The sequence below is a fragment of the Ambystoma mexicanum genome, chromosome 4p (genome assembly GCF_040938575.1).
Source record: "Ambystoma mexicanum isolate Mex_15411 chromosome 4p, UKY_AmexF1_1, whole genome shotgun sequence".
Lineage (NCBI taxonomy): Eukaryota > Metazoa > Chordata > Amphibia > Caudata > Ambystomatidae > Ambystoma > Ambystoma mexicanum.
The window spans coordinates 129,204,552-129,229,466 of NC_090927.1; the positions used below are offsets into that span (position 1 = coordinate 129,204,552).

At 46.6% G+C, this 24,915-nt stretch overlaps 1 protein-coding gene across 4 annotated transcripts in view; it reads right to left on the reverse strand.

Moving 5' to 3' along the window:
- DNMT3A (DNA methyltransferase 3 alpha) overlaps positions 1 to 24,915 on the reverse strand; it is a 2,439,715-nt gene that overhangs the window by 1,118,335 nt on the left and 1,296,465 nt on the right. For all 4 annotated transcript variants that reach the window (XM_069605556.1, XM_069605557.1, XM_069605559.1 and 1 more), the window contains one exon: positions 1,182 to 1,338. In XM_069605556.1, the coding sequence (XP_069461657.1) occupies positions 1,182 to 1,338 (157 nt within the window). The remainder of the gene's footprint in view (positions 1 to 1,181; positions 1,339 to 24,915) is intronic.

Sequence of the window (24,915 nt, forward strand, 5' to 3'; positions counted from 1 at the left end):
CGGCCGACTCCTCAGGCAGGTTGATTATGTCAGCCCACTGCACCTCGGTCTAGAGTACTTTGGTTTTAGTTAGCTTGACAGTTATATAATTATTATAATAACAAAAAATTACTTATATGCAGTACATTGCAGCATGGAGAATCCTTTTCTTGGCATTCTGTGTGCATGTGATCTGTATTTTACACACAAGCTTCCTCTTCAGAGCAAATCCTTGATGCTCAATCATGTTCACCAGTGAGAGTTTGGCCTAAGCTAAAGCATAGCCCTGCACGTTACGAATAGTTGGTCTCTCGGACCCCCACACCATTGGTATTCAGAAAACCCCTCTAACGTTTCATCTAAGAACCACGCTGCTTGGGTTAGCAGTTAAGGTTTCTGACTTCTTTATTAATAATTTGTTTACAGACATTCAGGAACAACGTGGCCAGGCAACTACTTCATTGTACATGAACTCGTTCCGTGCTCTCTTAACTTTCTTTTCCCTTCTGAGAATGGTCCTCGGAGTCCATGGGAAGAGCACAGTGAGTTTTCACCACTTAACGTTTTTTGGGGATTGTCCCTTACAGCAGATCCTGAAGATTCAGATATAGCAATGTAACCAAGGAACCCAAGGGAAGCTTACAATCTCTCTGCTCTGATTTTCAATGCGTACCGAGGCACATCCTATCAAATTTTGCAGTCTGCAATATATTGGGATTCAGACAAGCAGATTAATCAATCATGCACTTATTCAACTATTCCTTTTTTGCTCACTTACTACTGCATCTGAGCACACATACAACTGAGCAAGCAAACATGTTACAAAAAGGACCAGAGTAGGCAGAAAATGGTATTCACAAGAAACGTTCCTCATTTCAAATCCCATCAACGAAAGCAGACAGTAACAGTGTGCTGCTCATTTTTCTCCTTTTATTTATGCAGTATGTTTAAAGAGAAAAGAAAGAACACATGAATAAAGTCTTAAAATTTGAATTTGCTTTATTTCCAAGAAATTGTACCCAGTCTAACGTGATGAGATGTTCATGATTAAAGATAAAGATCCCATGATGAAGAAATAAAAAGGTATTTAGTTTGCAAGTGTTGTTTCTTTCATTGGTTTAAATTGCTAGCACATTCCTTCATATTTGATAACTTCTTCGAAGGGATTATTTTCTACAGCCTTTACATTTGAGTGTTCTTACCTTCTGGAGGCTCTAAGCCACTTGGCCCAGAGGGCTGGAACCCACCAAGTGCCCACTCGATCATATGCTTGTTCTGGATTTCAACTGCTTTAGCAGTGTCCGACTCATCGTTTTCTTGACACGATGGGAAAAGTTTCCCTGCTCGGCTGCTAGCAACCTAGAGAGAAAATCAAAACATTCGTATGTGTTAATACCATAGCGTTGTAAAAAAGATCAAAACACAAATGTAATCCAGCTACTTGAAGGATAAGGGGTAGCTCAGTTAGAATTTTCTACGCAGATGAGTCCTTGGAAAATAAGAAAATAGATACTATAAACAGCTTGGCCCTATATAAACATCAGAAATTACAAAAGCAGCTCCAACATCAAACCCCAATTGGTACCCTGTGCAACATTACAACGTATTGACGCTGCAAAAGAGAAACAGCACTGGCACAATCATTTTTTTGCTTCATACCTGTTGTAGATTCACTTGCCTATCATGCGACCTATCAGAGAGGTTGCAATTAATTCAGTGAAGCTACAACGTATTTTATTGACGTACTAGGAAGCTCAGCATATAAACAATGTGAAGATGGTTGAGAGGTGTTGGAAGTTGTTGGTTTTCTTTTAATGTCATAGGGGAAATCTCAATACAGACATTCCCAAGAGCGACTGTCAGAATTTGGCTTTTTCCTGGTGGAATAACCACATTTTAACTATAAGTTCCTGCAAAATAAAAGTATGTATGTCGATATAAACAGGAGCACATTTAGAACCAATGCTAGTAATAGTGGCAACATAAATTAAAATGTTTTTGTTGAGCTGGTCAAACCTCCGGAGCAAATCTTTTCATCATGTCCAGAAGACAAGCGCAAATCTTATGGCACCAGGAAATGTATTCCTGCAATAAAATACATTCCCAGAAGCAACCTTGATCTTGCAGAGCTTTAACTATTCTTAGCATGAGGGCCAAAATCAGGTGGATTGCATACAAAAAGAAAAGTCCACAGTAAAATATATTTATAAAGAAAGTGTTTTGTCACACTCCAATAACTGCAATACTATACATATTACACCCAAACTGCAAAAAGTCCATATGAAGGGCAATTTAGACAAAAGCCACTCCTCACCTACTTGCAACTATTACAAAAATCAAAAAACCTTAATCCCACCAAAACACTGGTTACCCTACCCTCTAAAAAAAAAAAAAAAGCATACGCACAGGCTTTACTAGAGAAATAATCAAGTGGCTCAAACAGGAAATCTAAAATACACATCACAATGCCCCATAGGACTCAATGACAGACAGTGTGACGAGACTTGAGTCCTGCACATTTTTACCATCCTCTAACATCATACACAAATTAGTTCCAATTATGACAGCTATGATGTTGGCACCTAAAACCCAGTAAACATTTTTTAAAAAAGGCAGCGAATGAGATGAATTCTCAGATTCTGTAAGAAATAAAAGCCATTTAAGCTAACATATTCATGGATTTTGTCAATCAAAATTGGGTAGACCGACCGATTGCAAGATATTAGTCTGGGGCTTAAAGGATGGCAAGGTTCAGTTAGGCTCCAGTAGGGTTTCTTTCACCTTAGTGATAAGTGTACCAGGTTACAGTTAGCTGTTGTTGAGCAGTCAATGTCTATTCTTAGGAGTAGAGTGGGTGGACAAGCATTCATGAAGGAATACGTTACTTACCTGTAACTCCTGTGCTCCAGCATTGATATCTTGAATATATTTACATGCTGTTTGAATATTCAGGAAAATAAACTCCTCACTTGAACAGATTGCAAAGCACTGCTTGGCCGGCCCAGGACTCCTTTGTGGAGTACCTGCCGAAGCAGTAGAAATTCGTGAAGGTGTGGACAAACCTCCACGTGACCTTCCTGAAAATAACCAATGGCGGGACACCGGAGATGATGGGAGTAATAGAAGAAAGGGCCCTCGTGGAGTTTCCCTTAGGATGAGCAGTAAGCGGCCTGTTAGCGATGCAGTGACAGTAGGAAATACAGGCTGACAGCCAGCAGGAGGAGGGCTTGGACAGCCCTGTAACCACAGCCGTGGGACCAAAAGTCACGAACAACTGTGAGGACTTGCAGCATTGTCTGGTACACGCAACATAATACTTTAAGACCCTCATGGCTACCAACTAATGCAGCTAGCGTTCCGCAGGAGTAGAGGGCGAGGCAAAGAAGACAGGCAGGACCAAGGGTACATTAAGATGGAAAAAACAAGGCACCGAAGGCATGAAGATAGGATCGGTCTGTAACCCGACCATGGACTTGTTACGTTAAGTGAACTTGATGAAGCGCACGTATGCCCGGGGGCATCTTGGCACTGACGCTTGAGTGAGAAAATGTTGTGTGACAGATTCACCATATCTAAAACAACATAGTTTTCAGTAATCTGTGGAAGGTAAAATAGTCCACAGTTCCTTGTAGGGCCATCGGGAGATCATTCCAAGCATTTGCAGCCACCACAGAAAAGGATTGCCCTTGCACATCCCCCTACCCCCTTTGCGACAACCTGCATCGAGGAACTACTACAAGGAGAAAAGAATGGGATCTCAGGGAGCAGATTGGCAAATAATGTACAAACTTGGCCTGCAAATACTCAGCTCCCATACCATAGAAAGCGCCGTGCACAATGCACGTGGATTTCAAGAGAATCCGGTTTACAACAGGGAGCCAGTGCAATTTCTTTACCATAGAAGACATGGGAGATCTAAAAAGGGGGGCAAAATATGGATCTGGCAGCCACATTCTGCAGTAGTTGGAGCCTAGTAATCAGGTAGCACGGTTGAGCCAGATAAAGAGAGTTTCAATAGTCAAGAGTGCTCAGGACCAGAGCAGCTACCACTGGGACCTGACATTCAACGGGGATAAAGGGTAGCACCTTCCACAAAATACGAAACTTGAAGTGACCAGCCTTGCACACCGCAGCCACCTGGTCATCCAAGGCAAGAGAAGAGAGATTTTCACCCCCAAATTCCTGACCGACTGGACCAGCACAGGAAGGGGGCCAAGGCCAGTCAGCCAAAATTCAGCGGTAGAACAAATGGGGAGATGTAGTACCCACAACCAGGACCTCTGTCTTGCTGCCGTTTAGCTTTAACCAATTCCTCATCATTCACGCACCCAAATCCTCTAGACAATTCTTCAGCCGGACAGCTGTATCGGCTTGGGAAAGGTCCAGACGGACAAGGATCTGGGAATCGTCCGCATAGGAATAATAGCAAAACCCATGGACCAGAATGAGAAACAGGAGAGGTCTGATATAAACATTAAATAAGATAGGAGTGCAGATCCCTGGGAAACACCACAGCGAAGTGAAACCAGACCGAGCAGACAAGAAGGCCGTAAACCAGTCTAGAACTAGGCCAGTCAGGCCAGCGTTTGAGAGACGGGAGATCAAGATGGAGTGATCGACCGTGTCGAAAGCAGCCGAAAGATCTAATAAAAGGACTGCTCCGACAACCCCTTATCCACCAGGCGCGCCAAATCGTCCAGCACCGAATTCAAGACCGATTTGGTGCCTCTCCCAGGCCTAAACCCGGATTGTAGAACAACAGGTAGTGTGGTTTGCATGCTAATGCTTTGATCTTGCCAACTCTCCTGGCAGAGGGGATGGTGTCAAAAAAAGCCATCTTCCAAGACAGGAACCTTACGCCTGCCTTGTGCAAGGGCTCAAAGGGAGTTTGGAAAGGACAACATTTAATTCAATGGGGCTGGCGTCCGCATAGGTGTGAAGGCATGGACCTTTCAGGAATTCTTTAATATGGCGATTCGAAAACAGCGATGGTGCAGAAGATATGTGGGTACATCTGGAAATAGCTGCTAGATGGACTTAAATTGAGGAATGTAAAAGTCTACCATGGGTCAAAGACCGCAAGTACGGCAAAATGTCCTGAAGAAGTACACAAAATCATAATACGCTTCCATTTGTGATGCTCGCAAGAGACTGTGGCGGGTGCGCGAGCCTTAGCCAACAATTCAAGGCAATCCTGCAGCATAGATACGTGTGAATTCTAGGAAAGCAGGAGCCAGGCCATCATGTTGGGAGAGGCAGGGTTGTGGTGAGGAACACCCCATTGTCCCTGGAGAGGGATTGAAGACAGGAGGGAGACAGACTAGGGGTGCGTTGAGAGGCTGAGAAGTTCCGGGAACCAGAATTGGCTCGGCCAGGCAGGGGACACTAGGATCAGTTTGCACCACTTTTGTCAGAAAGGGTGCAGGACCTTGGAAAATCGGTGAAAACGGAGGGAAAGCGTAGAAAAACGTGTTTGCCCATGGAAACATTAGGGCATACCCCAGGCATCTGGCTTGGGGGAATCTGTGCTGGCGAATGCTCTGCATTTGGCATTCTCCCTGTTAGTGAGGAGGTCTGCCTCTGGAACACCTTGCGTCCGAAGGACAATATTAAGTTGGTCGTGGAGGAGCTTCCACTCGTGGCAGGACGTAGTTCTCTGCTCAGGGAGTCACCAATCAAATTGTGGATGCCCGGCAGATGAGAGGAACAGGAACATCCTATGTGCCAAGGACCACTTCCAGAGGTAGCCCGTGATTCCGCTGAGACGAGTGGTGATCAAGGGCCCTCTTGTTTACGTAAGTAAAACATGGTGGATGTGTTTTCGTTGAAGACGCGAACAACCTTCCCCTGGAGGCAAAAGGACTTCAGAGCCCAGACCACTGTTCTCAGTTGAGAACTGATATTTCCAAAATTTTTCAGATGGAGATCACAGGCTGCTGGGATGGTAGTTGCCTGTGTGCGCTCTCCAGCCCTCCAACGACTCGTCGGTGGGGACTGTGCCCTGATTTGCCGGAGGGTGGAATCGTGCACCCTGGATGAGATTGGTGAGCACAGACCAGAGCAGGGCGACACAGAAGGGGCTTGTAAGTGACAACTTGTTGTCCCGATTACCAGAGACTTGATTCCATAGGCAACAAGGAACTCCTGAAGGGTACTCATACAATGCCACCAGTGCTGTATTAAGGGGATGCAGGAAAATATCCTGAGGAGAGATTTGAAGGAATGGACCGACGTTGTCCGCTTCTGTGAGAGCAAGTTGGTCTATGAAAGGATGGCGGCAACCATGATTGCCGACGGGGTAACCATACAAGAAACGGTCTAGTTGCATTCCCAAGAATGGCATCTGCTGGGAAGAAGTGAGGCAATACTTGCCATAATTGATGGAGTCCCAGAGAGGATAAACAGTGCATTGTTGCAATGATGTGATGTACGACCTAAGGGAGGGAAGGGGCTCTGATCACAACAAATTGTCGAGGTACGGGTTCAAGTGTACCCTCTAGCCCCTCGCCGAAAGTGGGCCGCCACTGGGGCCAGGCATTCGGTGAAAACCCTTGGGCGGACTCGAGGCCAAAGGGCAGCACCTTGAATTGATTGTGCAGGCCTGCCACTGTGAACCGAAGGAACTTCCTGTGGTGCTGATGAATTAGGACATGGAAGTATGTGTCCCCCAAGTCCAGTGAAGGCTACAAAATCTCCCAGCTGAGGTTGAGTGAGGATGTGCTGAAGTATAACCATTCTGAAACTCTGAAATTGGATGAATCTGTTCAACAGATGAAGTGTAGAATTGGCCTCCAACTGTATGACCTTTTTCTCATCAGGAAATACCTGGAATAGATGCGGTGTCCCCGCTGGAACGCACTCTATGGCACCCTTGTAGAGAAGGGAAATGACATTGCACCGAAGCATTTAATGACATTTCTTCATGGTTGGAACAACGTTGGGTGGTAGGTTTTGAAATTTTAGGGTGTGCCCGTTTTGGAGTAAGGACAGCACCCATTTCTCCATGGTGATGTCGGACCACTCAGTGAGGAAATGGGAAAGATACCCTCCCACAGGGAAGTGGGCAGGGAGCTCACAACCTGGTCAGGCCTGCTTACTAGCTTAACACTTTGTGTGGGAGGAGCTGCGTCGTCACTGGCTGTCCCCTTTAGGAATGGGATTTACCCTTGTAGTTGTCACTGACCGGCAATCTATTGGATCGATGAGACTATAGTCCCTGATGGATCTGGAAAACCGTGACTTCTCTAAAAGAAAGGAATGTTGGTGTTGCTGAAGACTTGGAGTGTGTCATCGACCTTCTTCCCGACGAGGTCCTCGTCTTAGATTGAACTACCAGCCAGAGGTTGGTAGCCTTCATCAATCGCAGGCGGTGCTACACCACACCATTGCCTATCTTGGAGAGACTGGTGTCAGCAATGTCCACCATAACTGAGATGACACTGTCAGAAGCTGCCTCACCCTCGAAGCTTTAACGCCTCTTGTAATCCGCAAAGAAATCCAGAATGGGGCACAGCTTAAACCACAGTTCTCTGTTGTAGCAGGATAGAACGGCCAAGGGGTTAACAGCTTTTAATTGTAGTGGCTGCAGTAGAAATAATTCCCTTACCAAAAGTGTCCAGCTGCCTCGATTCCTTGTCAGGTGGAACAGCACAAGGAGAAGGGCTGGCTGAGCGTTTGTGAGCAGATGCAGAGACCACAAAATCCAGACTGGGCTGGGTCACAGGCATTTTGGGGTGTTATCCGGGACCCTGTATTTCTTTTTGAACTGGTCCTTTTTCAGGTGGTCCATAAAGGGGTTCTTCATGGCTAGGAGGACATCATCCAAGATGTCATCACGTACAGGAAATGAGACAACCGTCCTCTGTGCCCATTTCCAGCGCTGCTACAGGATGCCTTTCTTCCTCTGTTCCTCGTAAAGAAATCAAACATCCTAGCAGCCGTACACATGAGAGCATGAAAAGCACCAATTTCGTCAGGTGGTGAATCTCGAATGGGTGGACCAGCAGGTTCGCCATATGCTCGAACAAGGTCATTGAAGTCATCTGTCGTAGTAAGAATAGATGTATCAACCTGAGAAGCGTCTTCGAGAGATCAACAGGAGGGTGATGAGCCAATGGATAGACGTGGCTGCAGCGTCTAGGTGGGCCAGTGGAGCTGGTAGCTCACGTGAAGCAGCTGGGACTAACAGTATCCGCAGAGTAAATAGAGTGTGCCTCCAGTTGACTGAGGGCAGATGCAGATTAAGGGGCAGCAGGACGACGAGGGTGCATGGTGGCAGCATGATCGTATGTAGTTCAGCAGGCGACAGGGATAAAAGGACGTCTTCCTCTTGTGACGCCGACCGAAGGATCGTCACATCTCAATGGGAAGGAACCTTTTTCCATGAGGCCAGAGAGGCGAGGCCGCTAACCTATAGTCCCTATGGGCATGGTAACATGCGAGAGGACCTCATGGAGAAGAACTCGCCTCCTGGGGATAAAGACACAAGTCTGAGATATGGCCGCTTTAACTCCCAAGCCCTCAAGCTGACAACCACACCACATTGACCTGCTGATATGAACCTGGCTCTGAGGCACGCCTCGCTAACTCACAAAAACACAATCATATAAAAACACCAGGTTGTTCTAGGGGTAAAAACTATACCATGACTGAGCCTTAATATTCTTTCATCATGGGACCCTAAAGTATATAAGGAGCTCCTTTAGCAAAGCTGATATGCACCACTGCAATATCAGTTCTTCTAAGTCTGTTGGTCATAAGACCCTTAAATCAGCCAAATTAGATAATTCTACCTCTTTTGTTGACACCACAATAGGAAGAAGCAGACTGTGATGACGAAGCGTCTGAGAATGCTGCAGTCGAGTGGGAGGAACTCCCAACCAGCTGGTGGCAATTGGACTGACATTACGCTGGGGCAGTCCCCATCATAGAAGCCAAACAGCAAAGAAGGACTAGAGCGTTGGAGGAGTTGGAGATGTTCTTATGGTGACTGCTGTTCTTCGCCACGAGAGAAGTGGAGTCGCTGTAGAGGGAGAAGAGGTTCATGTTTCTCATGGACGTCACTGGAAGCTTCTTTGCATGGAGGAAGCCTGTTGATTCTGAATGCTACTATGGAGAGTCCCTTGTGGTTGTTCCTGCCACATAGCAGGAGCCCTTGTAATGCTGGCCTACTGAGAGAGCTAGTGGGTCCTAACAGAGAACCTGGTGAGCAGGGGGGCCACCGTAAAACAATCAGTTGTAAGTGGAAGCTGTGTTAAAGCCAACCTCCTGATACACTGAAACCAGAGCAGAAATACCCAAGAAGCGCTTTGTGGGTCGGCAAGCAGACCACAACATTGAAGGAAAGAGAAGAGCAGACGGTTGTGGGTCCAATGTAAGGTGGCCTGTTCTCGTTTTCCCAAAGAAGGAGAACAGTGCGGAAGACTGGGGCAGCTGCCAGAGTTCTCAGGCACATAGTGAGAAGCGCAACGAAGACGCTATGCCTATGCCTCAAATACTACTTTTTTTATTTGTATTTATTTATAGTAGTTTTAGTTGATTAATCAACTTTACAACAATTTAAAAAGAGGCCAATTATAACATTTCCATTAAAAACAATTAAAATACAATGTACAAGTTCCTTAAAACTAAAAATTATATCAAACAAACATGGGTAAAAAAAGAATAGAAAAAGACATCTTAAACATGCCACATTCATGATCTTTCTTTGACAAAAATGTGTTCAAATCATATAGTGAGCACTGCCTCCAAAAATCTCTTTTTGGCAATGTACACTGCCATCTGATTTGTGGAAAAGAACAGATTCCATCTATCTTCTTGGTCAAAAGTTCAAAATTGCTCACAATATTTATATAGAAATGATTCTCGTTCTCTCGACACACCTGGACAGTCTATAAAAATGTCGGAGTGTTTCTTTCTGTTCCATGTTTCCACAAAACCGACAGAAGTCTAATGATTTACTGATTCATTTTCACTTCGCCATTATCGCTCCAGTTTGCCATAAGTTAAATCTAAAGCGCAATATGGCTGAACGAAGGGACAGAAGGATATTGAGTCAAGTAAGGTTCACATTCATCAAATTTCTTTCTCGCAAATGGATTATCCCTAAAGTCCTTAAATGAGGAACATGATTCTCGAGTTTTGATCCAATTACAGCGATAGTTTTTTTTTTGCTCTTTCAGGATTTTCCAGTAAAGTTTGCAGTGATACGTCTGCAGCAGACATATAATAAACAGTCCTACACCAATTGATCAGGAAGCCATGTGTTGATTTCAACATATACGAGGCAAGAGAATACAGCAAGGTGTTAGGAGTGTCTGCCAAAACACATTTTCAACAGAGCATACTGCCGCCACTGGACAATGAAAGTAAGCCAATTTCATGCCATATAAATGCAATCAGTGTACACTGGGGGAGATTGAGAACTCCTTTGCAATATCTGCCTTCTAGTTTCTGAAAAAGGGATTTCTCCACTCTTGGCCATGTTTCACGACCATACAGAAGAACTGGTACAGTGTTCTGGTTATAATGGGTAACTACTGATTTTATTAAAAATGTACTGTATTTACATAATATCAGTTTTGATTGTGAAATGGCAGTTATTAATCGTTGATCCAGTATTTCTAAGCGTGCTCTGTTGAGTTGCTGGTTATCTATTCGCATTCCCAAATAAGTATACTGGGTAACCACCTCTATTTCTGAACCTTGTAAAACCCACTTGTATCTATTTGTTCTCTTATCTCGTGCATTGCAGATCATGATTTCCGTTTTCTTAACGTTCAACGTAAACTGGTTAAAATTGATGTAGGTGGACAATGCATGCAATCATTATTGTAGGCCAGTAGGAGTTTTAGAGATTAAAATGAAGTTGTCGGCGTATAATAGCGCAGGCAACTTCTCCTGACCCAAGCTAAGAGCATCCGAATTTAGATACTGAAAAATCTCTGGCATGTCATGAATAAAGAAGTTAAAGAGGGCTGAGGTAAGGATACATCTCTGCCTCAGCCCTCTTTTAGTCCACAATGGAGCTGAGAGCAATCCCTCTGTATTTAATCTAACCTGAAGCGAGGTCCCAGTATGTAATTCGTGTATGATGTCCGTGAAAGTATCTGGGCATTCTGCTTTCTGCAATTTGAGAATCAACAGCTCACGGGACACAGAAGCAAAAGCTGCATGAAAACCGACATATGCAAGATACAGCGGTTGTTTAGAGGTATAAGAGCGACGCTTGATGGCATACAATTACATTAGATTAATGCAGGTTCCCATCCCTGGTACAAATCCGGTTTGATGCGAGTCTCGCTTCTGGTGTTGAGCGGTACATAGGTCAAAATCTCGTAGCGTGAAAAGACTTTCCCTGCAACATCGAGCAATTATATTGGTCTGTAATTTCGTGCCAGTAGGCGATCGCCGTTTTTATAAATCAATTCTTCTACCGCCAAGAACGCGGAAAGATTCTTTTTTCCAAGATATTAAGGAAAATATTACACAAGATCACCACCCAACTATGAGAGTGGGCCTTCAGCAGAGCGTTGCTTATGCCATCTCTGCCGGGAGCCCGCAAACTAGAAGATTTTTTGATCAAATCCTCTATGTCCTCTACAGAGATATCCAACTGTCAAATGGCGCACAACATATTCGGAGATTGTATGGTATTCCATTTAGTTATATTATATAGCTCATGAACATGCGGTAACCACAGCTCTTCTGTAACTCCATTGATTTGGGCTGAGAGCTGTTTTTTGCCCAAGGTTTTATTAAGAATTGACCAAATACCGGCTGTATGTTTTGATGTCCAAGTTCGCAGCATGATCTCTTCATCTCGTTGGTATTTCATGGCACTTCTCTCCCGCATCCAATTCCTATACCGACACTTGATGGAGCGTAGAGCAGCTACTATCAGCTTCAGGCAGTAAGCTGATCGCTTTATCTCTTTGCATTTTAGCCTTCTTGTTCTTTTGATCCAAATCAAAGCAATGGGCTTTCTGCAATTTTTCATCAGCAGTGCCACTACTAGATCTAAATAAAAGAGCAGCAGTGGTATAAAGAGTATTCTCACGAGTCAATAGATTCTGTGATAATACATTGTTGAGTTGTAGTAACTTTTACTCATTCCATTGAAACCAAATGTTTGTACTAGTCACCTCCAGACCATGTGTATAATGATCTCCCACTTCAGGTACGTTCTTCAAATTACAGCTCCAGAACATTGTTAGGATGTTGTGGTCACTATATGCTTGATCGACCACTTGAAATCTGTCGGTCTGGTTATATAAAGATCTGTCCGTGTATATAAAATCAATTATGCTCTTTGACTGGCCCCTGGACCATGTGGTTCATGGTGGTAAATCTCCAGGGAGTGATCCATTAATCATGACGCGTTCCCGCTCTGCCATTAAAGCAATCCATTTAGATACATCTGATCTTCTTTGTGAGGACTCATCAAGGCAGCGTGGGTTTAAATCGACCACCAAAATAATGTTGGTAATTTATGTGTCGAGAGCGATTGCGTCTAACGTGTTTATTAGGTCTTGGTAAAACTTGAAGTCAGAAAAACCAGCAGGGTTTCTATAGATGTTTATTAGTGCTAGTACATGCCCATGATGAAAGATTTTAACTGCTGTATAAATTTGTTAGGTGTTGCCCACGGTCGCAGGATAAAACCTGCGCTGATTTTTGTTGCTACCGGTAGTCCAGAAGTTGGTCGACTTTTTGTAGCAGGAATTGCAGGCAGTAACAGAATGTCATGGTCATTCCACACATGAGAGCTCACTAGCCAGGTTTCTTGAAATGCAATTATGTCAAAATCTCAGAGTTCATTATCCAGCGAACTCATAAAATGAGAATATCTGCAGGTGTTCCAGCTGGCAAGACTGGTGGGTTTCGACATATTAGTATTGTCTCGCTTGTTTGAATTATGAGACTGAAGTTATGCTTGATAGGTTTCACGCTGTGCATATTGTCCAACACTGACATATTTTTCTATTGATGACCTTATCATGTTTGAAGAATCATTAGCCAGATGGTCACGAAGAATAATGAAACCAAGTTACAACTCTACTTTTGCATTCCAAATCGCATGGGCTACTATTCCTGATGGAATCCACAATCTAACAGTCTCTGGCTCATATATGATGGGGAATTCGACCTACGCAACATCAACCGTGGTGATGTTGCCCAGCACAGAAGTGTCCTTAAATATTTTCAAAATGTTTGCACGACAGAGAGTGAACTGTTTAAATGGAGCTGGACGACATTTCATGATCAACGTGTGTTGATCCGATTTGGTTTTAGTCTTGGTGTGATTTGAACTTCTGTGTGTCCAGCGGGGGTGTTGGTAGCTTCATGTTTATTACTGAAGTGCTGCGACAGAATTATCGATGACATAGTGTTTGACTCCTTGCTGCAGCTGATTGCATGATTGATTTTGCTGATTTTTGAGTTTACAACTGCAATCCGGAGTCCGTAAGATGGTAGCATGGGCTGGTGCGCTGCATTCAGTGAATCGGGTCCTCTGCTGAGTGTTATCGTTTCATTGGGAATCTAGATATGCATCAACCGCCTCACAAATTTCTTTTCTACCTGATTCTATGCCAGGTTTCTCTGCTTCGAGAGTTACTCTAGTTTTTCCCCGACTCTTGCTTTCATCTCTGTTCTCCTGTGTGTGCTGGGGTTCACTTCTAGTTTTCTGAACAGGTCCACTCTTGTTTGGCTATTTCATCAATCAGTTCATCTAACGGTTGATGAATTGAAACACGAGTCAGAGCAGTGTCACCAGATTCTAATGCCTTATTACTTTTTTTGCGTAGTTTTATATTTAGTACTGCCAAGCTGACATTCTACTTTTTTATTGATACGATTTTCTTAATGAACTGTCTCGCAGATGATTTGACTACAGTTTCTGTATTCTTTATATTCTTAGTTTTTTTTAATCTTTTCAGCTTCTAATTTACTCGCCATCTTTTTGGAGTATCCTTTAGATGGTTGTTTGGCTTGCTGATCCGGTTGGAAAATATAAGTTTTTTGACTAGTTTCAGTTTCAACCACAATAGTGGGAATTATTTTTGTAGTATCAATTTGTGTGGCCCCCTCTTCGATTGGGCAAAACACCTTGTGAAAAACCGGTAGAACTGGAACTAAGTCTGTCTCACTGCTCGATGATTGAGATTGCACAGCAGAGGTAACTTCATCACAAGGACTATTTTATTTCAGTGTAGCTCGTGGTTCGTTTTTTTTCCCCATTTTTCTCTTTGAATCCAGTCAGTGATTTTGTTTATTTGCAAAGATTGCTGTGTGATCTTATTGTCTAAGGTTTCAAACAGCCACACCAAACTAGCTAAAGCCATATTAATCGCTGAGAGTGTAATTTCCAGCAGAGGTTGTTGTGAGCTGTTCTCCTTGAGAGGCGGTAATAGAATTGGTCGCCTTGGAGTAGGGGCAACAAACGAGACGGACACTGAGGGAGATTGGTACTCCTCGTGTTGAGAAATGCGCGATGAATAAGTCATGCGCATGTAATGCCTGTGAGAAGCTTGCGTGTAGCAATATGTCAATGTGAAGTGTGAGCTAGATCAAGCGTAGGTGGCACATCAATAGTCATTGGTGTAGAAACGTCCATGCTTTCATTAACTGAACAAGATTCGCTTAATGATATAACAGAACTATCCATTTGCAGTCTTTTGTACTTTTCTCCTCTTATCCTAGGATGGTTGATTGGTGCATTTGAAGTTCTTGGTACCAAGTCGTTTTCCTCATTTGGATGAATGTCAGTTTCTTTGTGGCATGACATCAATTCTAAATCTATGGGTGTAGAGTTCCGGGCGCCGTCTTCACACAATCTACCATGTGATTGCAGATCTCCAATGGCGAAATTCAAATTAATTGTTGGAGCCCTTCTCCTCGGGCTGCGCATGACACATTATCCCCGAATATCAACCATAGCCAAAGCTTTCTGATTCACAAGTGTTAACGTAATGGCTTTTTTAGAAACTTTCCTTAAAGCATGGGGACTGAGTCACGTTATCGCGCTGGACAAAGTTGCCGTTGCTGGCATATTACTTTTTAGTGTGTATGGCACATTGGACATATAAATCACAATTAGCGTAACCACACTACATTAAACAAACACTACAAACGCACCCATATTGTTCAGACAATTAATAATTACACAGAACTCAATGCACAAATATAATTAGCACACGTACAAGACACAAGCTCAATGGACACTGTTTCATCAGCAAAAATCACGGACCCTTGAGATGAGAATCGCTGATAGTTTCAGCTAAAAATAGGAAAGAGACTCACCCTTCTGCAATAAATAACCCCCACCACCCTAGCAAACCATTGACAGCCGTGGAGTCCTTTCCCAACAACGCTTCCGCATAAAACGCAAGATTTCCAGTCTATAAGGATTATGGGGAATGTGGGAGGAGGCAAGGGGACTTTGAAAACGTTCTGGGTTTTTTTCCCAATAAAGTTGCTTCAGAGATCTCAAGATGCAGGTAATCCAAAAAGAGCAGCGTAGCCAGCCGTGGACAGCCCTTTCCCAACAGTGCTTCCACAAAAAAAAACCCGCCAACTACTACTACCAGACTGAGAGAACAGCAGCAGTAGAGAAGGGAATAGTTTCTTACCTGTAACTCCATTTCTCCAGCATTGGTATCTTTCATGGATTCACATGCTTAGAATATTCCCCGTCGTCAGACCGGGACCCCTCGGTACACATATATAGCCTTTTTCAAAGGAAAACTTTCGACACTTTTGTGTCCTATCTACGTCCTTCTAGGACCCGCCTACGCATGCTCCGCAGGCCGTGCTAGTATAAGAGGCCCGCCCCCTGCGGCTCCCCTTCAGATTTCGGCCCCTCCAAAGTATGAAGGGTTAAACTTATCACATACATTACATACGGGGAGGTTGGCGGGCGCATGTGAATCCATGAAAGATACCAATGCTGGAGAAATGGAGTTACAGGTAAGAAACTATTCCCTTCTCCAGCATTGGATCTTTCATGGATTCACATGCTTAGAATAGATTGTCTAGCAGTAACGCTTGAGACGGCGGTGAGAATGTAATGTAACAATATATATCCTCACCCTACTACACAATGCATATCTCCCGTAGGGATCAGTTAAGTCATATAACATTGCCCACATAAAGTATATCGCCCTTAAGAGGGTAGATAACCGAATCTCCACAGGGAAGAGCTTACCTTACTGAAACAAATGGCGCAGGACAGCTCTTCCCATCTGCACCTCGTCTGCATGCTGCCTGGCAAGGCAGTAGTGGCGGGTAAATGTGTGGGGCACTGACCATGCCGCCGCTTGGCATATGTCCGTCAGCGGAATCCCAGCCCATAACGCTGTTGAGGAGGACATCAACCTTGTAGAATGAGCTCTAGGATGTCCTTGCAGTGGCCTTCCGGCCTTAGAGTGACAAAAAGCAATCGTCGACGAGACCCATCTAGCCAGTCCCTGTTTAGAGATTGCTTTTCCTCTCGTCGATGGACCATATGCGACGAACAGTTGCCGAGTAGCCCTGATGTGTACGATGTAGGTAGAGTTTCAGGGCCCCCTTAACGTCCAGGGTATAAAGAGTTCTTTCTGCTGCCGATGATGGAGTGGCGAAGAAAGTAGGCAGAACCACGGATGAGTGTTTGTGGTATACCTTCGGGACGAACATAGGGTTAGTTGCCAGGACTACCTTGTCCTTAAAGAATCTTAGGTAGGGCGGGTCCATGACCAGCGCTTGTAGTTCCGAGATACGTCTGGCTGATGTGATAGCTATCAGGAATGCCAACTTCCACGAAATGAATTTTATGTCGGACGTTGCCATAGGCTCGAAAGGCGGTTTCATCAAGCCTGCCAACACTGTGTTGAGGCTCCACGTCGGGGGAAAGGCTCGAAATAAACCCCGCATGAAGTGTTTTACCAGTCTGTCACTGAATAGAGGAGACGACTGCCTCTTCCTTGTGAACCTCGAGATGGCTGCCAGGTGTACCTTTATCGACGAGGGGGACAATCCCTCTTCTGCCAAGAGGAGCAGGTAAGGTAGAACTTGTTCCGGCGTCACCAACAATGGTTGTAGGCCCCGTGGTCCTCTACACCATTCACAGAATCTCCGCCACTTATAGGAGTAAGATTTGTTAGTAAAAGGGGCTCTAGCCGCCTGTAGAATTTTTTGGCAATCCTCTGAAATGTCTAAGGCGCCGAACTCCGAGAAGTCAGGAGCCAGGACGTAAGGTTGAGACTGTCCGGGTCGTGATGCCACACCGTGCCTCTGTCCCTGGATAGAAGGTACGGGACTTTCGGAAACGCTATGAGATGTTCCAGCGATAGATGGAGGAGGTCTGAGAACCACGGTTGCCTCGGCCAGTATGGTGTCACTAGAATCATCCGGCAATTGTATCTGCGTATCCACTGTATTGTTTTCCGTATGAGGGGAAACGGGGAGAAAGCATAGAGGAACATGTCCGTCCATGGGAAGGAGAACGCCTCCCCCACCGATCCCTCTTGGGGCCATCTGCTTGCAAATTGCTCGCATTTCTTGTTGTCTTTGGTCGCGAAGGCGTCCAGAGGGGGGTGACCCCATTTCTCAAACACTTTCCTCAAGTGACCCGTGTCCACTTCCCACTCGTGTATCTGGGCCATGCTTCTGCTGAGGGAGTCGGCTTGGCCGTTCCTCACTCCTGGAAGGTGATGAGCCACGAGGGAAATTTCGTGTTTCGATGCCCAATGCCATGTTTTCTGGGCTTCTATGGAAAGAGTCCTCGATCGTGTCCCTCCTTGTTTCCTCAGATAAAACATGGCTGTTGTATTGTCGGTCAGTATTCACACTCGCGAACACTTGTGTGGTAGGAACACCTTCAAAGCCCATCGTACCGCTCTGAGTTCCAGTACGTTTATGTGTAGGAGTGACTCTGTTGGAGACCAGCGACCTTGCGTTTGGAGAGCACCCATGTGCGCTCCCCATCTGGTCAGGGACGCATCCGTAACTATGGTGCTCTGAAACTCCGGCTCCTGTAGGGGCACACCGTTGCTCAGATTGTGGGAACTCTGCCACCACTGGAGGGTCAGACGTAGCTTGTCGTCGTCGACGGTTATCCTGTCCGACCACGATCCCTGAGCCTGTGTCCATCGGTCCGCGAGGAATTCTTGGACTGGCCTCATGAATAGTCGACAGTTTCTCACCAGATGGATGCAGGATGCCATGGCCCCAGGGACCGAAACATACTTTCTCACTGAGATCCTGGTGTTTCGCCGTAGCCGGGCCGCTTGTTGAATGAGTCTTTAGGTCCTGTCGAGGGAAGGTTTCAGGAGCCCCAACTGAGTCTCGAACTGTGCCCCCAAGAATACCAGAGTTCTCGATGGCCGCAGAGAGGATTTCTCGAAGTTTATGGCGAATCCTAGTCGTTGTAGAAGCTGCCTGGTGGCTTGCAGACTTGTGTTGGTCGACGCTGGGGAGGATCCCCTTACCAGCCAGTCGTCGAGGTATGGGTATACATGGTGGCTTTGCTTCCTTAGCCAGGCAGCCACTGGAGCCAGGCATTTTGTGAACGTTCTGGGGGAGGTCTTGAGCCCGAAAGGAAGAACCGTGAATTGGTAGTGAGTTCGCCCTATTACAAAACGTAGGAATTTCCTGTGTTTCCGACACATTGGAATATGGAAATACGCGTCCTGTAAATCCAGGGACGCCAGGAAATCTCCCTTTTGAACTGCGCGGATCACTTCCTGCAGAGTGAGCTTCTTGAATTTTAGGCTCTTTAAGGACTTGTTGAGATCGCGTAAGTCTAGAATGGGACGCCATTTGCCGTTCGGCTTTTTTACGACGAAGTATCTTGAGTAGATTCCTTGACCTCTCTGTGATGTTGGAACTAATTCTATCACGCCCTTCGCCAACATGAGTGTAACCTCTTGTATCAGTACCTTCATATGGGACTGAGCGGTGAACGCAGGTGGAATTTGCGGAGGGTTGTGTTTGAATTGCAGAGAGTGTCCGTTTCTTATGGTGTCTAACACCCATTGGTCCGTCGTTATCCTTTCCCATTCGTCGACATATGCTGAGACTCTTCCCCCCAGAACGGTGCGTGGTATGTCACTGCTGATCTTTATTTTGCTTGTCTCTCGACGACGATGGGTATGATGGTCGTTTTCTGGAAGACTGGAAGTTTCGTCGACGGTTAGCCGATTGTGAGGCACGTCGGTATCACTGGGAGGGGTAAGCCGATCTGGCAAAGGATCTGTCTCCAGAAGAGAATCTTAAATTACCTGAAGCCCCTCTAAAGGGACGAAAAGACTTGTAACTTCTGACACTCTGGAGGGCACCCAATGAACGTGCTGTGTCCGAATCTTCTTTCATCCCTTTTAGAGCCTCGTCCACCTTCTCGCCGAAAAGAAGGTCTCCCTCAAAGGGCATATCTAAGACCTTGTATTGCACCTCTGGCCTGAAGTAAGTACACTTAAGCCATGACTGTCGACGCAATACCACCCCATTGTTGACTTGCTTGAAGCCTGACTCAACGAGATCCACCGCGATGTTTATTGCGTGATTTGAGGCTTCCTCACCCTCTCGGACCAGTAGCATCGCCGCCTTCCTCTGTTCTTCTGGAAGATGACCAAGCAGCGGAGCTAATCTGTGCCACATCTCCCTATCGTATCTGGCCACAATTGCCAGAGAGTTTGCGGCCTTTACTGTGGTCGCTCCCACGGAGAGCACTTTCTTGCCAAAGGCATCTTGGCGTCTCGCCTCGTTCTCAGGAGTCGTCGTGCACTTGTGCTGTGCCTTTGCCTTTGCCTTCCTCGCTGCTGCCGACACCACCGAGTCCGGTGTTGGTTGGGAGGATAAACACTTGGGGGTAGACTCTGGAGCCTTAAACTTTTTTTCTAGGCGTCCTTTCACTGCTGGTTCTGAGAATGGGTGTCTCATTGTCTGCAACCCCTCTTTCCATACATGGTCCAGTATTGGTATCGAGAACACCGACCTCCTTCTCTTGCCCATGTGGTCGAACAAAAAACAATCCTTTTTCTGTTCTTCTTGGGACAGACCAAATTCTTTGCATGCCTTCTCCATCATAGAATGGAATGACGCGATGTCGTCCGGAGGGGACGGGTGAGCTGGGCTTCTGGGGTTTTCCAACTCCACCTCTGACTCCCAGGTAGGATCCCTGGAGGGGGATAATGAGATATCCGACATGGCCCCCCTGTCGGACTCCGAATCTGGCAGCTCACCTTCCTCCTGTGCCAGTGTTGAGATTGGCGTGCGTGGGTGCGTCGGTTGACGGGACGGGCCCGGCTCGTCGACGAGTGACTGTGGCAGGCTTGCCTGGGGTAGTCGCTGGGCCAACGATTGCAACAAGGACTGAAGCGTGGACAGAATATCCAACGACAAAACCGATTGAGGATTGAGGAGAGGGGCAGATACCGGTGTAACGGAGGCCCTCGTCGACGACTTGTCAGCCGCTCGTAGCCCTAGGTCTGCTGGGCCAGCAACTCTCTAGTTCTCGTCCTCCGAGGACAGCAACATAGCTTGTTCTTGTAGCAAAGGCTCCGGGGGGGGGTCGGGTCAAAGACTTCAGGCCTCCAGGCCTCCTGTAGGATCCCCGTCGACGAGGCCCTCGTCGACGCCATTGTCGACGGGACGGTGGATGCCCCCTGTGCAAGTGGTAGGGAGGCGGTCGATGACTGGAACGCCGTCGACGACGATTTCGCAGATGGTTTTGGCGGTCCCGCCTTCTCCACACTGTGCCCGCTTTTACTCGACTCTCGACTCGTGGTCGATCTGTGATGATCGCCAGAGGAGGATTTCCTTTCCTTCTCATGCTTTTTTGATGAGGATGATTTCTTTGCCGAGGGGTCTCTAGTGGAGTGACTTCCAGACGACTCTTTTTCCAACGGTCTAGATTTCTTCGCCGGCGGTTCCGACGAGGCCGCTCGGCGCGATGTTTTCGCCGACTGTGTGGAGCCCACCTCCGAGGGGGGGTATGCCCCCGCTCCATCATTCAGCCATGCCACCAGGCGTCGGTTCCGGTCTTTGAGGGTTTTTTGAGAAAACCCCTTGCATATGTCGCAGGTATCCGCCGAATGGTGAGGGTGGAGGCAATATATGCAGTCCATATGTCCGACCCCCTCGTAAACCTTTTTTAAGCCGCATGTCGCACATGGACGGAACAGCGCTTTACCTGACACAGAGGACATTATTACTCGAAATCCAATGACGCAACCTAGTACAAAACAGTAGGACAACACGAGGAGATCCCACTACTTTGGAGACGGTTGAAATCTGAAGGGGAGCCGCAGGGGGCGGGCCCCTTATACTAGCATGGCCTGCGGAGCATGCGTAGGCGGGTCCTAGAAGGACGTAGATAGGACACAAAAGTGTCGAAAGTTTTCCTTTGAAAAAGGCTATATATGTGTACCGAGGGGTCCCGGTCTGACGACGGGGAATATTCTAAGCATGTGAATCCATGAAAGATCCAATGCTGGAGAAGTAGTAGAGAGCAAGAGCCAGTGAAGAGGCCTAGGATACGCAGTGGCAAAATCCGAGATGAGTCGCGAGGGGACAGTGCAAACTGTAAAGCCTATCATAAATAATTTCTGCCATCAAATCCCTGGCCAGTACCATACACTTATAATATTGGAAAGTGGGAAAGAGCACAGGGTCTGTGCTCCGTTAAGATTGAGGACTTGGCCTAGTGGAAAAGGGTCAGGACCACAGAAGAACAGAGAGAAAAAAACTCTGTAGACCCAGCTACGAGACGGGAGTCATTTTCCTAGCTGGAAGAGAACATTTGCGTTATTTGGTTTCATGTCATCTTCAGTACCCGTTTAAAGTGACCCTAAGACTTTGAGGAACTTGCTAGGAGAAAGGAGTCATTCTCCTAGCTCACCCGAGGAACAGTGGGACATTGAATCTGTGACTGAAGACTTTTTGTTTGAACTATTTGTACACCCAGAGACTAGCACATACAGGAAAAGGTAGTCATTCTCCTGGGCTCAGGAAGTGCTGGAACGTTTAGTTATTTTTACTTGTAGTGTTAGGGAAGGTGACAAGGTTTTTGACCAGGATGGTATCTTTTAAGTTGGACTCAAATGATCTCCTGACAGTCCCTGTTTTAGTTTAACCACCTTAGAATGGGGATAGGAAGCCCTTATTTTTCTTTTAATAAAACCATTGTCGTTGAAAATGGCACCAATTAGTCAGTCTCGTACTTCCTTGACACCACGCTCTCAATCCAAAAACATACCTTTTCTGGCCTTCGAAGTCAGTCTCTATTATATGTTCTATGTCGTCTTCAGGGGGCAACCTGGGAAGGGCCAGGGACAGCAGAAGGAATTTAAGGAGCCAGCGTAAACAGAGGTTTCTTGCGTCAAAGAGAGCCGGAGGAAATGAATGGGACCCCTGGTCGGACGGTAGGTGAAGAAACAGAAGGCTTTGTGATCGACAAACTGGTTACCGTCATCGGCAAGAGAAGGTTTAGTACATTACGTGCAAGCCTAGTCTTATTTTACTACAACATTGTCGACAGAGTCGCCAACAAGCCCCTCAATGGAGGGTTGGATGAGGATGGAGATGGGATATGTTAGGCAAGATTGTATGCAGTACCCTTTGGGTGCCCTACAATAACCTTGACCTCCTGGCAATAGGGACCCAACCTTTGGTATAAGTCTGAATTACAAAGGTTGGTGTTGTGGCTGAGCAGCCAGGTTTATCTCAAGAGGGGTCAATGTGAGCAGTAATGTTATAACGCAGCGTTTCACAGTAACAGTCATTCCAATAAACACACAAGATTTCTTGATAAAACAATTATCAATTTATTTCAGTCAGTTAAACAAGCCTTTTTCAAAAGGGAGCAATATATGTGACACTTATAATACACTTCAAAGCACACTCTTAGTTTCTCTAAATCAGATTATATGCATTGGGGATGACAACAGACACTTCCTACACCCTCAGGAGACTTAAATAGCTAGGACACTGGACATTGATGTATCACCGGTACATTTAGAGGAATACTGAGATTGGTGTAAAAGATAGAAGAGAGGAATAAAACAAAGGTTAACGAGGAGATCCAAGATGGCCGCCGGGGTGAGGAGTCGCAGCTAAACCGCGCTCCGCCCGGGCCGCCGAAAGAAGCACGACCGAAGCCGTGACGGGCCGTCCCTCGGCCCCCCCCCCCCCCCGACTACCAAGCTGCCCCCATACACCCCCCCCCCAGCGAGGAAGCAGGCGCCGTGAATAGAAGTGCGCCGCCGAACACACGAAGAGCGAGGCAACCGCCCCCTCCCCCATCGGGACTGAAAGAGTTTCTCCCGCGTCGCAGGGGGCCCTCCGGCGCGGCGCCGGGAGATTGCGAGGCATCGACCAGCGAGTGAGCGGGATCGTGGAACGGAGCCGCCCTCGCGCCGCCCCGAGGTGAGGGGAGAGCGGCGTGCAGCGGAGCAGCTGCGCCGCCGGGAGAAAGCAGCGCGAGCAGGGCGGACCGCGGGAGAGAGGCCGCGGGGGCCGCCCTGCACGGAGCGCACAGGAGGACACAGAGGCAGAGGTGAGCGGGCCCGGGGGGGGGCCAGGAATTAAGCGCCAGCCCAGGCGCACATACCCCAGGGGGGGGACTCACAGGAAGGAAAAAAAAAAAGAAAAAAAAAAAAAAAAAAACCACCTCTCCCAGGCACCAACCAGATTCCCCCTGGGACACAGGACTCACCTCACAAGTCCCCCAACAAGACAGAGGGTGGAAAGGGGGGAAACCCAGGAAGGTGAAACAGAATACAGCAGGACCCCCAACAGTGAAGAACACCTCGGAGGACAAGAAAGCGAGAGGCCCCATCGAAGGGTTACAAGAGGGCGAAGGAACCATATAGTCTACTACACTGAGCGCCCTATCATGTCTAGGGCAAAAGGAAAGGGGAACCCCATCCAGCAAACTCCCCAAACAGTGAAACAAGGGGCCGACATTCTGCAGATGTGGTCAACAGAGGGGACACCACAACCAAGAGGAAGAACCCAGGGAGACCCCACGGGAGAAGCAGAATCACTATCCCAACAACAGCAACCACTGACCAGGGAGGACATGCAAACCTGGTTCATGGACCTGCAGGAAAAATTCATGTCCACAGTTCAGGAACAATTTACATCCATGAAGAACGAAATGAAGCAAGCGGTACAAGACATGAGAACAGACATAAACAACCTAGAAGAAAGAACAGATATTGTGGAAAAAACGGTGCAAAGTCTTGAAGAAGACACGAGACAAACAAGCGAAACGCAAGAACACCTGGTGACACTCACTCACAACTTGGAACTACAATGTGAGGATTTAGAGAACCGCTCTAGACGCTCCAACATCCGAATCAAGAACATGGTGGAATCAGTGCTGGACAAAGATCTGAAGGAGGCGGTGAAGGAGGTGTTCAGAGACATCCTGGGAACACAAGATATCGAGGATATCGGAATCGACAGAATCCACAGGGTGGGACCGAAAAGAGCGGGGGCCCCAGGGGAAAGACCACGTGATGTTCTGGTGGCGCTATCCTCCTACCCGCAGAAAGAACAGATCCTCAGGAGAGCCAGGGAATTGGAACATATTAAAATGAATGGGCAAGACATCCAATTGTATCAGGACCTAGCACTAATAACCCTCCAAAAAAGAAGAGCAATGGCCCCACTGGTGAAAGTGCTAATAGGAAAACAAATCCGCTACAAATGGACCTTCCCGTTTGGGCTGCTGTTCACATGGGAAGGAAAACAGAAGAGAGTGACCACGCTGGAAGAAGGCCTCAGCACGATGGGACTACAAGATGAAGAGATGGAGCAGATGGACCAGGGGGAGGCCACAAACAGGAGAGAACGAACGAGAAAACCTATGGGCTGGGAATCCAGCAAGCAGAAGAAGGCAAATCCAGGGAGAGACACCCGGAGAAAGGTACCATGAAGAGTATAAGAAAA